Raw genomic sequence first — 14,284 nt, forward strand, 5'->3', positions numbered from 1 at the left:
ACTGAAATCTGACTGGATTATCCACATACTTGTTTCAGGCGGATGATTCAGACACTACTGATGCATCAGCAACTGATACTGTTTACAAGGAAATAAAGATGGCAGCCTCCATACTCTTCAACACCCCCCCCCCCCCCCCCAAGATTCCGTTTAGTAACAATCTGCGCTAAAATACTCCTAAAAAAAGGTTTACTAATGATCCGTTAACTGTTAAAATATCAAACTTGTATTAAAAACAAAATTCCATTGGGATACAGGGCTAACTGTTGCTTGTAATAGGCTTCTGTAGATATTCTGTTTAAATGACAACTCCAGTGAGAAGAAAAGTAAGCCGTTAAAATCGGACGACAGGTTATGGCCTGGTGCATCTCCTCATGGGAGAGTCTCAGGATTTTGTTTTCAAAAGCATTTCCTGAATAGCAGTTTGATTGCCAAAATAGTAAGATACCAGTCAGCCTCTCTACATGTTGGAACACTATTTTGGCAGTTAGACTAACCACTAGCCACTAGCATTCAGGAAATGCTTTTGAAAAGAAAACCCAGAGAGCCCTCCAGGAGGAGATGGACTATCCCAAAACCTGCCTGTACTGACAGATTTTAGCTACTTACTTTTTTTCCACTGGAGTGGTCCTTTAAAAGTTATTTACAACATGATCAATGTATACAATGCATTTCTTACCAATTTTATGTTACGGTTAACAAAAACAAGGATATTTATAGAGGACCTTAAACCTCTAAACGGTGGTGTATATACTATAGTGCAATTATAAAATCTTTTTAAAAGCCATACATTCCCATTAAAATGTCATCTGAGTATTGAACACCAGCATGTCTACAGAAATATTTAACCTTGAACATCTTTTTTTAAACCAAAAAATAAAAATGACTCGGCTTCAGCAAGTGACGAATGGAGTCATTTCACCCTGTATAAGCCACACACCAGCGTTTATATAGAACGAGCGCAGAGCATAGCTAAATATTTCATTATTGCTTTGTAATGGTTACATTTCTCATACAGATCAATAATAAGAAAAAAAATCTTGTGCTACTGCAGAACGCCTATGACTGCTTCATAAGATAAAAAAAAAAAAAAGTTTGTTCGATCGTTACCATTATCAAAGGACATTTCATTGGTCTGTTGCATTGCCTGAAGAATCTGCATACGTATCACTTCTATTTTTGTTTTGCTGTCTTGTAGCATTTGCTGGGCTGTCCCAAGCAGCTTTCTGTCCTGAGAAAACAAGAGTGTGAAAATTAAAAAAAAAAAAAAAAGGGTAAGAAAAAACAATGTCAAATTTGCAAAAACAGCCCTGCATTATTGGGCCTTGCAAGCAGTTCCAGCCAGCATGCGGCAAACAGAAGTCATATATACAAGTAAGCCTGTATGTGAAGACATTCTGATAGATTCTGCAGCCTGTCACTAAACATGTCATACACTTGTCCCATAACACAGCAACACAGTTTTCACTGCATGGGAGGCAGATTAAAGTGAACCTCCAGACCAAAAATGGACTTCGCAGCACTGAAAAGGCTTGGTGTTTCTTTAACAGTTTCACAGCATCAGAACTTTGTTTCTCTTATACAAGCCTCATTTTTAGCTGCACAGGCAGTTTTCCCCTTATGCTGTGCAAAGCATGATGGGATTTCTGATGTTGTTCTCGTTCTGCTGTTTTGGTGCAATTTTTTTTTTTTTACATTTTGAATTGGACATTTGAAGCCTAGTGTGTGCAGCTGGAAGGGGTTATCAGGACACAGGACAGTTGGAACTGTGTCTCCTGCTCCTTGTCACCTCCTTTCAACCAAAAAGATGGCTGCCCCCATGACAAAGATGGCAGCCCCCATGAATCACAACCATTTGCCTGTTCTTTTAAAACAGGGTGGGTGAAAGATTATATTACCTATTTATTCTAATCAACATAACGAATTTAACTTAATAACAGTATGTTTGTTTAGGCTGACGTTCACCTTTAACAACTCATGAGTGCTACATACAGAACATTACACTGAAATTAAAATTACCCAATTCCTTCTCATCTTGTTGTGAGAGTGACAACCATCTAAATCTCACATTTCTAATTTGTGGGCTGGGTACCTTGGGGTGATTCAGGACAGATAAAAAGACAAGTATACTTGTAAAAAAATAAAAAAATATCCAAACAGCTCCCTATAGCCAAGCACCCCCCATGTCTGTAAGTTTCAGCCGCATGTAATTTGGGCGCAGAGAGAAGCAGAAAGACAGCACTCCTGTGTTAACTAATCTCGCGGAATATATCAAATATATTCCCCTACTGATTACCTAATTTTTTCCTTTGGCCACTTAATTCAGGGTTTGGCTATTGTTTTATTGTAATTCCCCTTGTGGCGACCGTCTGTTCACAAATATACACACGTACACTGGAAGAATGTACCCAAACGCACTCTTCGGTGACCATCTCCATGGCAACGGTGGCGTCGTGTGACCTGTCAGTACGTAACAGGTCGCATGACCCCACTGTCACCATGGAGAACACCGCTGGAAAGTGCGTTTGGGTGAGTTACCACCCAATCTATATCCTTGCATGCTTTCTCCTGAGGGAAGGAGGAAGGGAGAGAGACAGAGACTGTTTCTATGTGGCCCGATCAAAGAAAAGTTTGCACGCCCCAACACTAGCAGCTTTGCCTCCAACAACCAAAACAATGGCACCACTTCCCGTGGCTCTGGCTGTCAGGACCTACTGGTAATACAAGAGGTGCCAGTTTCCTGGCTACAGGGGAGGAAGTCCCTTGTGCGATGACTATCAGGCCTCACCTTTCTAGCCTACTGAAGGTGTTACTGCCAGTGGAGAGCTCTAGAGAGCCATTCAAAACTAGCCAGCAGTAGCCAAATGCAGTAGTGGGGGTTGGATGGGCTTTACATTTTAACAAATCCTAACAAATCTGAGTCACTTCTAAGTATGAATGATACACTGGAAACCTTTATATCCAGTTAGAGAGTATGGGTAATGTTCTTAAATCAAAGAATGTAGGATATATCCTTCTGGTGCCATGCACCCAACTGCGCGCTCCTCCAGAGACCTATATAAAACATCTCCACATAGTGTGATACTGTATAACCATTCACTAATCAAATGCTCCACAGTGCGGGTGCGAGTGATAACCGTGTCCACACGTGATCCCCACTACCCTAGAGGTCAAAAAAGGATTACCAGATGTAGACCACCATGATTCAGGTGGCAATCTCACATTCATTAATATGTATCACTCAGAGCATCAGTTATCATATTCAGTTCCAATAAAAAATTCCTTTAATAAAAGCATAAAACAAAATCATCGCGCAGCATGTCAATCCAGTGATAAAATACACACTGTGCCTCTCGCGCACTTGGGTAACTTACAGACTCCCTTTAGGGATAGGATAGTGAGTCATAGCGGCAAGTCTTTCCAGCATCAGACACGTCTCCAAAAGCCTTTCCGCGGCGTCCCGCTCTCCAGGCTCCCGCGACTCCGGACTTCCGCACTGCGACCCACGTGACCTACGTCAGGCGTACTGTCTCCGCCCTACGCGTTTCGTCACCAGGACTCATCAGGGGCTAGCGTTGCCAGTACGCCAGCCGTAAGATATACATCTCACTTGTTGTGCCCGCCCCCCGTTGCCATGCCAATCAGCCTTGCCACTATCATACGCCGCACAGCACTACAACATAACATTAGCTGCTACTTCCTCCACATAAAATCATTATATAAATCCTAAAAACATAATCTACCCATTAAGTGCAAATACAAGTGGGGTATAAAGAATGAAATAAAATTGAGATTAAATATACGATGTCCACATATTTACATAGACCTTCATCTTAATACAAACCTTTCTACATCAGTCCCTATATGCTCCTACTGCCATCAAGTGGCCATTCCTAATACTACCAGTACTCAATCATCTACAATAAAACAGTTTAGGTCAAATTCAATATTTAACCCTGTAGGTGCCAAAGATTTCAAGTCATGGATCCATCTACCCTCTGCCCTCTAGATATCCCTCTGTTTACACGAACCCCTCCACTTTGGAACCCACTTTTCAACCCCCATAAATTTAAGCAGAGAAGGGTCACGGTTATGAAATTCCTTAAAATGATTCGACAAACTATGGGATTCAAATCCCCTAGCTATATTATAGAAGTGCTCCCCTATTCTCTTGTCGGATTTATATAATAATTTTATGTGGAGGAAGTAGCAGCTAATGTTATATTGTAGCGCTGTGCGGCGTAGGATAGGGGCAAGGCTGGTTGGCATGGCAACTGGGGGGGGGGGGGGCAAACAAGTGAGAGGTATATCTTATGGCTGGCGTACTGGGAACGCTAGCCCCTGATGAGTCCTGGTGACGAAACGCGTAGGGCGGAGCCAGTACGCCTGACGTAGGTCACGTGGGTCGCAGTGCGGTAGTCCGGAGTCGCGGGAGCCTGGAGAGCGGGACGCCGCGGAAAGGCTTTTGGAGACGTGTCTGATGCTGGAAAGACTTGCCGCTATGACTCGCTATCCTATTCCTAAAGGGAGTCTGTAAGTTACCCAAGTGCGCGAGAGGCGCAGTGTGTATTTTATCACTGGATTGACATGCTGCGCGATGATTTTGTTTTATGCTTTTATTAAAGGAATTTTTTATTGGAACTGGATATGATCACTGATGCTCTGAGTGATACATATTAATGAATGTGAGATTGCCACCTGAATCATGGTGGTCTACATCTGGTGAGCCTTTTTTGACCTCTAGGGTAGTGGGGATCACGTGTGGACACGGTTATCACTCGCACCCGCACTGTGGAGCATCTGATTAGTGAATGGTTATACAGTATCACACTATGTGGAGATGTTTTATATAGCTCTCTGGAGGAGCACGCAGTGGAGTGCATAGCACCAGAATGACATTGACTTTTTTACAGGAGGAACCACAGCGCACTCATTGGACTTTATGTGATACTTATGGTGATATTTACATTGTCTTGCCTGATTTGCTTATTAATTGTACTAATAGGTGGTTGACTAGTAACTGGGCAGCGCAGCAGTATTGAAAGTGAATGTATGATATAGTTGCCAATATCAAGTGAAGGTACTAAGTAAATATTGCCTATTATTAAAGTGTGTGCATACAAAGCTAAAATTCAAAACTGTTCATCTAAATAGAGTATACACAGAATTGTATATGTATGCAGATAACTTAACATATACTGGGAAGAATTCAATAAATAGAAGTCTTTACAGCCCATTTCCAGGCAAAGATGAAAAAACGCCACCTAACAGCATACTAACCAGAATACTTACCGGTATGTTAGTTTGTGTGTAAAAAGAGCATTCTACAACTAAAAACAAACTTGAAATTTTGATCGCATGACCAGAAGCTGCTGTAGGAGAGGTTTAAAGTTCAGGCTCTGTAGGTGAGGCTGGGCTGCATCATTTCCACTGTTCAGACTGCAAGGAGCAGGCACAGTCTGAAAACTGAGACGACGCAGTGAGCAATGCAGGAAAAGACTAGTACCATGGCCCATTACCCTTTTTTTTGCAAGAGATATGAAAATCAGCCAATCAAGGAGTTTATAGACAAAATTAAAACAAGGTCTAAATGTGGCCATACATTAGGTGACTTGGCGGACAATCGACCATCCGATTCTAATTTTTTGATTAGGTGAAAATCTGTGCCGCCAAAAGCATGCCCCGATTGACGATGAAACCAATTTCTGGCTGAAATGGTCGCATGTATCAGACAGACATGCTGCAAGATGAAGGGCCGACATGGTTGATCGAGATACGGGGCAGTAACAGCTTGCAATATCAGGACAAACGCAACAGAACACCCCCCCCCCCACACACACACACACCCCACGTCAGTAAAAATGTGCCCCATGCAGCATACCTGTTGGTGACCGCAAATGCGCTCCATCCTCTGTGCACATACACGTGCCCAAAGTGGTTGCCAGAGTACGTGGGTGCGTGTGTGATGTCACACCACTTATGCCAGCAACCACGCGGGGAGGGGTCCTGTATGTGCACAGAGGACGGAGCCAGCAGTAGGCACAGACAGGTAAAGTACTCTGCACAGGGCACATTTTACACATTTTACACTTTGGGGGGAGGGAGGGGAGGGGGAATGAGCCAGAGCCAGCAAGGCGACCTCACAAAGCCGATTCCCGAGAGATTGCTGAAATCGATCAGGAAATGGCCTGCATGGGCAGCCGACATCTCTCTTCGATCAGATTCAATCAGATAGAGATCCGTCTCTTGGGCGATCTGCCCATACATCGTCTGATGTATGGGCACCTCAACCGAGTGTGTCCATAGATCTAAGAAATATTGGTGTCTGAACTGGGAACTTCACATTAAGACAAAATTACATATGGCATAGGACCCAAAAACAACACAGGAGAAAAAAATGGAGAGGACATATATCTATATACAAGAACACAGCATTACATAATCCAGTGCACCGCATACAAAAAAACATAAATGACATACCTAACTGGGCTCACTGCAAAGAGGAAACCCCATTTAAGTCATATTTACTACTTTTTGAAAGAACTAAGTAGTTTAGCAAGGTGACCATATCATTTTCTAAATTTGAGGAGTTTTGCAGAAATTGTATACACTTTTTCTTTGACTAATAAAACGGAGAAAAAAACTTCTCCTTTCTGGAGGCCCAAGGAAAACCTAATTCCTTAAACCTCTACTTACTTTTGAGGGACCATTAGAATAGGTCTGTATCATGTTCTCTGCGCCCTGCTTGACTTTCAGCTCAATGTCTAACTGCTTCTGTAAAGCTAGGAGCCTTCCATTGTGCGCCGATGAGCCAGGGTCACTTTTCGGAGTGTCTGGTGTCTTGGGACAATCTGGAAATGTCAAACAAATTTTATGTGCATTATAAAGATGACTCTACAGATTCAATGTTGAATGTTATTGTTCCTGCAAGCCTAATGGGCAGTAAAGCAGTTAATAAATGTACTAGTCCATAGAAGAATAAAGAACAACAAAGTGAAAGAAACTCAGTAAGTAGAAAGCAAACACGTTCAATGACTTGTGGCATGATGTGTCTTTTCAGAGCCAGTTGCTCCATTTATGGCAACTCTTCACAGAAGCAAGAAAAGAAAGCCACAGGCAATCAATAGAAAGTTAAATAAGCAGCAGGAAATCTTCTACAGAGGTAAGCTCTGACTTATTCAGAAAGGTAAGGTGAAGGTCAATTAGTGACTAGATGTCTGCTAATAAAAAGGAGAACATGTAAAACCAATGACAGACGAAACACAAAGTCACACAAACCCCAAAACAATAGAGAACACAAGGCTGGTACATGCTTGGAGTGCAGCACTTTTTTTTAGATAGACAATGCAGGTTAAAGACAACTAACATGCAACAAACTGTTCAGTTACAGATTAAATACAATATTAAATCATGCATACGTCACAGCAAATAACACCATATCTGTAAAAGATTAAGTCACAGTAAATACGTAGTATTTGAATATTCAGCACCAGACAAACGACTGGATTACATGGAGTCAACTGAAAACGTAGAACACTTGCATACAAACACAAAAGGGTTGATCTGCCAAGGTTGGAGAACAATGGAAAGCCCTGGAGGATATTAATCATCCAGAAAACTGTCACTGGCCTTTTTAACCACTGACTGTTATTTAGAGGCAAATGTCTCCAATACTTACCTGGGTCGTACTATATTAAAGGAGGATTACCAAAGTGTCAGACAATGAGTGGATTCCCACTGTGCCCCCAGAATAAGTGATCCAACCTCCTTCTTTCCCCACAAAGTGAACTTGGCTAACCCAATTCCAAGATGCATACAATCTCCATTAAAATTGAATGAAAGCGTGTCACAATTTTTGAAAGGTTAGTGAATTAGCATTTCTGCAATTGCAGAACTCTGCACTGCAGATTATTTTCCTTTAAAGTGGACCCAAAGTAAAAATACAAGATTTCAGAAATAAAATCTATTTTCTAAATTATAATAATAAATAGCAGCCTTTTTTCAGCTGCATGATGACAAATATAAAATATTTTACATTTATTGGAGAAACCCCTCCCATTCATATTGCCAGCAAATAATCCGGCAAACTGGTGGAGTAGATGGTGTCCAGCAAAGGAGGAATTGCTAATGGCTGCCACCTGTATAACCCTAGTTATGCAAAGAGGAGGGTGAAAGCATGCACTGAAATGCTCATAGGCTTGGAGGAGTGTTTATTTATATTTGTATTTGTCAGAGTGGTGCAACTAAATATTTTGAATTAAAAAAAGGTTTGGTTTGGGTCCGCTTTAAGCAAACTTGTCAGTAAACAAAAGTAAAAAAACAAAACGAAAAAACAGAGGCTCGCCTAAGTAGTGGGAAGTTTTGGATTCTCCAGAGCCTTCCCATGTACTCCTTGATCCCACCGCTGCTGCTTAGGACCCTCTTCTTCACATGTAGGAGCGCGGCCGTACTCCGCACATGCACAGTATGGCCACGTTTGTACACAGACGGGAGCCCCACCATGAGAGTATATCCCACAAATTCTCGTATGATTTGTACAGAAGGACCCTGTGCAGGAATGGTGGGCTTGAGCATGATCTGAGAAGCTTCTGGACTATCCAAAAGCTTCCCTCTATAAGGGTGTTTAATTTTTTTTTTCTGATACAGGTTCACTTTAACAAGCAGCTCGGACCCTGCCCCAGCAGCTTAGACCTTGTGGAGGAAAAAATTAAAATAAAAACTCAAATGTGCTCATGCACAGGAATCAGGGCTTTGGAGTCGGAATCATCCGACTCCAACTCCTCCGCTTATGAAACCACCGACTCTTACTCCGGGTACCCAAAGTCTCTCCAACTCAGACTCCTCGACTCCGACTCGAGTCTAATGTTTACAAAGGCTATGGATTTGGTTCAAAAATTATCCAACTCAGACTCCACAGTTTATTGAAAGCACCGACTCCAGGTACCCAAATTTGCTCCGACTCCACATCCCTTGCATAGGTATAGAGTGAGTACAAAAATCACCAATTCCTCAGTTTATGAAAACTCTGACTTCAGGTACCCAAAAATTGATTTGATTCCGACCCCAGGGCCCTGCTAGAAAGTCCCAGATATATATTTCAACCTGTATGCACATGTGTGCGAATTTTCATCACATCCTGTCCACATAAAAAATGGGGCACCTGTTCAGGTGTGACGGCAGCAGCAGTACTAGGAATTAATCAATAAAAACTGGTCAATGATTGTAAAGCCAACTTTCATTAAAACAAGGTCGGAAGCTTTTTAGGATTACCAGTTATCAAGCAAAAACCACAAAGCTCAGAGACCCTAGAGACAGGAAATGTACGCAAATACAGTGATGTGAAAAACTATTTGCCCCCTTCCTGATTTCTTATCTTTTGCATGTTTGTCACACTTAAATATTTCTGCTCATCAAAAACCGTTAACTATTAGTCAAAGATAACATAATTGAACACAAAATGCAGTTTGAAATGATGGTTTTTATTATTTAGTGAGGAAAAAAAACAACAACTCCAAATCTACATGGCCCTGTGTGAAAAAGTGATTGCCCCCCTTGTTAAAAAATAACTTAACTGTGGTTTATCACACCTGAGTTCAATTTCTGTAGTCACCCCCAGGTCTGATTACTGCCACACCTGTTTCAATCAAGAAATCACTTAAATAGGAGCTGACACAGAGAAGTAGACCAAAAGCACCTCAACAGCTAGACATCATGCCAAGACCCAAAGAAATTCAGGAACAAATGAGAACAAAAGTAATTGAGATCTATCAGTCTGGTAAAAGTTATAAAGCCATTTCTAAAGCTTTGGGACTCCAGTGAACCACAGTGAGAGCCATTATCCACAAATGGCAAAAACATGGAACAGTGATGGAGTGTCCGGCTAACCAAAATTACCCCAAGAGAGCAGAGAAAACTCATCTGAGAGGCCACAAAAGACCCCACGACAACATCTAAAGAACTGCAGGCCTCACTTGCCTCAATTAAGATCAGTGTTCACGACTCCACCATAAGAAAGAGACTGGGCAAAAACGGCCTGCATGGCAGATATCCAAGGCGCAAACCACTTGAGAGGCTCGTCTCAATTTTGCTAAAAAACATCTCAATGATTGCCAAGACTTTGGGGAAAATACCTTGTGGACCGACGAGATAAAAGTTGAACTTTTTGGAAGGTGCGTGTCCCGTTAAATCTGGCGTAGAAGTAACACAGCATTTCAGCAAAAGAACATCATACCAACAGTAAAATATGGTGGTGGTAGTGTGATGGTCTGGGGTTGTTTTGCTGCTTCAGGACCTGGAAGGCTTGCTGTGATAGATGGAACCATGAATTCTACTGTCTACCAAAAAATCCTGAAGGAGAATATCCGGCCATCTGCTCGTCAACTCAAGCTGAAGCGATCTTGGGTGCTGCAGCAGGACAATGACCCAAAACACACCAGCAAATCCACCTCTGAATGGCTGAAGAAAAACAAAATGAAGACTTTGGAGTGGCCTAGTCAAAGTCCTGACCTGAATCCTATTGAGATGTTGTGGCATGATGGTTCATGCTAGAAAACCCTCAAATAAAAGCTGAATTACAACAATTCTGCAAAGATGAGTGGGCCAAATTCCTCCAGAGCGCTGTAAAAGACTTGTTGCAAGTTAGCAGCAATAACTGCAATCAAGCGTTTGCAATAAGGGTGGTTATTAGGTTCAGGGGGCAATTTCTTGTTCACACAGGGCCATGTAGGTGTTGAGTTTTTTTTCTCACTAAATAATAAAAACCATCATTTAAAACTGCATTTTGTGTTCAATTATGTTATCTTTGACTAATAGTTGACGGTTTTTGATGAGCAGAAACATTTAAGTGTGACAAACATGCAAAAGAATAAGAAATCAGGAAGGGGGCAAATAGTTTTTCACATCACTGTATTTGCAGTGGCAAGCCTCAAACTCTCTCTCCCCATCCCTCCCCCCCCCCCCCCCCCCTTTGACTCGATAAAATATAATTTATACAGTGGAATCCCTTTATAGTAAACTAGTGAACTTCAAGGGCCCAGGAAAAGAAGTTTACTATATCAGAAGTTTACTATATTAGAATTGGCCATGCATTAGATTTATACAGATGCATTTGCAGGGACCTGAGGACTGAGTTTACTAAATCCAGAGGTTTACTATATCAGAGATTACAATAACGAGATTCTACTGTATATATTTATTTTCATTGGACAATATTTTTAATAAAGTTAATCAATAAAAGAAAGAGAACTGGATATTTTTAAGAGTTTGATATTTTTATACATAGTTCATTTGTACACTTGAATCTGTCTCCTGTAATACACACAGATTTTTCCCACTGATTCCCGGCAGATTCGATCACTCTGATCAAACCTGCTGGAAATTGATGCCACAACTTGCCGCCATCGATTTGACTGCTTTCAGATAAATATTGATTGCACTAGGTTAAAGATATTGATCAGTGGCGTGTCAAGATAGTTTGCAGATGGGCGACCCATTGCCTTGCTCTGCATCAAACAGTGCAACACTGTGTTTTGATACATTTTTAATAGATTTCGTACTAAAATCAATTCAAAATATATGCCTAGTGTTTGAAAGATTCAATTCCTCTGTTGGCCACATCTGGAGCCCATCTTGCGGGTTGTCCTTTTTTGCTTCTCTACTTCCCCTCAGACTTAACTAATTGAGCCTGATTGGCTGAAGCCTCTTTCCCTCCTGTTTTCCCCTCCCACACCTCTGTTCCTCTCTGATTGGCCAATACTTCTAGTGAAAAAGGGGCAATGTATACACAATCAGGCAGAGGAGAGAAGGGAAGGAAATAACATCAGGATTGGCTTCAAAATAGCCACAGTTAAAATGGGAAATGAGGAAGGATTTTCTCTTTTTTTTTTACTGTAGAAAAACACTAAAATCAAAACGTGGACACTGCAATACATATGTATTGCAAGTAGAGCAAGTATTTATCTATTTATACATGTTATTTTTCTGAGATCGTATGGGTGATAACTCCTCTATAAAAGGAAACCAAAAGGAAATTTATATCCCTCTCAGTTAAGGTGGCCATACACTTATAGATTTGCAGCAGATTCGACCATCAGATAGATTCAAGTTGATAGACATCTGACAGAAATCTATCTGATGTGTGCCACACACGAGGAACAGATTTCCAATACATTTCAGAATGAAATCTATTGATAATATATCTAAATGCATTATTGGACTATTAGATCCAATGCAACTCTATGGGCCATCAAGCTGCTGCCAGCAGCAGATCCACCTAGATTTTCCATACTGTCAGATAGATCAAATTAATCGAAATAGGCTGCAAATCGATCGATCAATAGATTTGATAGAATCAATTTCTGATTGATCGATTCCATAGAAGCGATCGCTGTTATCGACCAGTGTATGGGTCCCTTTACATTACAGTACAGTACTGAGACTGTCAGCAAAAGATTGCTTCACAGTCCTGCTCATTGCTAAGCCTCGTTACAGTAGATAGGATAGGATCATAATGAGGACTAAGGGATGTTGCCTCTTTAGTGAGAACAGGTCAAGCATTAGCAGCTGGTGGAGTGCAGTGGTGAAAAGTGAGGTCAAAATGCTGGTGGCCATGCAGAATTACAGCACTGGGTGGACAGTTACAAGTGTTGGAAGGTTAAACATTTTATGTACACTATGACTGTGCATTCAGCTGTCTGCAGCTCATTTGTGATATTGATCTCCTGTGTTTAAACTATTTTTTGCATCTATTACCAAGGTCCTTGACCTTGCCAGCTTGTAAAAGAAATTCAAATAAGAGGTGATGATGTTCACAATCACCGGATAACATTTAATAGGGTAATAGAATAAAGTATGCTGATGCAATCTGTGAATGGCTTATTTTCCTCTATGCATATAATGCCAGAGCAAGTATTTCAGTGGGTATTGTGCACCCATAGAAACACTGCTTACAGCGTACCTCTGGTGTACCTAAAAGGTCCTTTTTACTGAAAGTCTATGGGCTCATTCTCATCACATGCTCATTTTCGTTTAGGAAGCCTTGCAGGGGTGGGACGGATGGATGGTCTGCCGGGTTTCTTTTGCATGCTGCAAGTGTTCACATCCAAATTGCATCTAATAATTCTCAACATCTCTGCATGTGAAATGTGAAAATTCATATACATTTTCCAAAGGAAGCAAATTAGGAGGAAGTTCTCAAACACATGAGAAGATTCCCACTTTTTTGTCTCTTCATGCGACCTTTTACAAGATCACCACAAACCTTTGGTGAAAATGGGCCCTTAAACCTTAAAGTGTACCCATATAAATTGATTTAGAAGTCATTTTCAAGACTTTCCTCAATGCTCATCCTCTGCTATATCAGCCCCTTAGGGCCTTGTTATTTCTTTGATATGGTTTTAAAGTTAACCTAAGTGGAGGGGAAAGAAAAGTCTTATAGATACCTGGGGCTTCCTACAGCCCCCCCCCCCCCCCCTCCGTGCAGATCGCTCCCTTGCCGCAGTGTAAAGCCTCCTACATCTCCCGGTAGCAGCTACGTTCTCTTGGGCCAATCGGTGCAGGCACAGTGAAGCCAATCGCGCACCTCGTCTTGCTCCCGTGGCTGGGAGTGCTCTGTGCCTGTGCAGTAGTACTGAGCAGATGCAATCAGCCGGGCCGCTTATGCAGTCGGCCGGGTCGGATATGTGTAATACGCCCGACTGCCCGCGGAGAACGGGGCTGCTACAGGGAGATCTAGGACGCTTTAGACCGTGGCAAGGGAGCTGGGGGAAGCCCCAGGTATGTATCAAACTTTTCTTTCCCCTTGTCTCAGATTCCCTTTAAAGCCATATAAAAAAATAAGCAAGGCCTCATACAGCAGAGTATGAGCAATGAGGAAAGTCTTGAAAATTATTTCCAAAGCAATTTTACATGGGTGATATTTTCAACACATTATGGACTTTGTAAAGTACAACTACTGACCCTAAAGCAACGCTACTTAAAGCAAGCAAAGAAGTATGTTCATGCTGGAACCACATATCTGTGTGTGTTATCCATTCCTCTCCTCGTTCATCCCCGGCCCTATAATCACTCACTGAAAAATTTGACTTTTGGCTTAAATCAAAAGTTTAGACATGAAGAGGCAGGCTAGCAGCCATGTTCCTTCCCATCACCCTCCCATTCTCTCCTCTAACCCCACCCCCCTAGGAGTAGGCCTGAAAGATACATTTAAACCAAAATCGCGATCACCAAGATCACAATTTCGGAATCGTCAAAGTGAAAATTTCTGTGATGACGTCATTTTCACATA

General features: G+C 41.7%; 1 protein-coding gene across 3 annotated transcripts in view; it reads right to left on the reverse strand.

The window, feature by feature from the left end:
- The window catches only part of PKN2 (protein kinase N2), a 242,299-nt gene that overhangs the window by 84,818 nt on the left and 143,197 nt on the right, over window positions 1-14,284 (reverse strand). For all 3 annotated transcript variants that reach the window (XM_068239844.1, XM_068239843.1, XM_068239845.1), the window contains 2 exons: window positions 6,697-6,851; window positions 1,111-1,231 (listed from right to left, as the gene is read on the reverse strand). In XM_068239844.1, coding sequence (XP_068095945.1) covers window positions 1,111-1,231; window positions 6,697-6,851 — 276 coding nt within the window. The remainder of the gene's footprint in view (window positions 1-1,110; window positions 1,232-6,696; window positions 6,852-14,284) is intronic.

The sequence above is a fragment of the Hyperolius riggenbachi genome, chromosome 6 (assembly GCF_040937935.1).
Source record: "Hyperolius riggenbachi isolate aHypRig1 chromosome 6, aHypRig1.pri, whole genome shotgun sequence".
Classification (NCBI taxonomy): Eukaryota; Metazoa; Chordata; class Amphibia; order Anura; family Hyperoliidae; genus Hyperolius; species Hyperolius riggenbachi.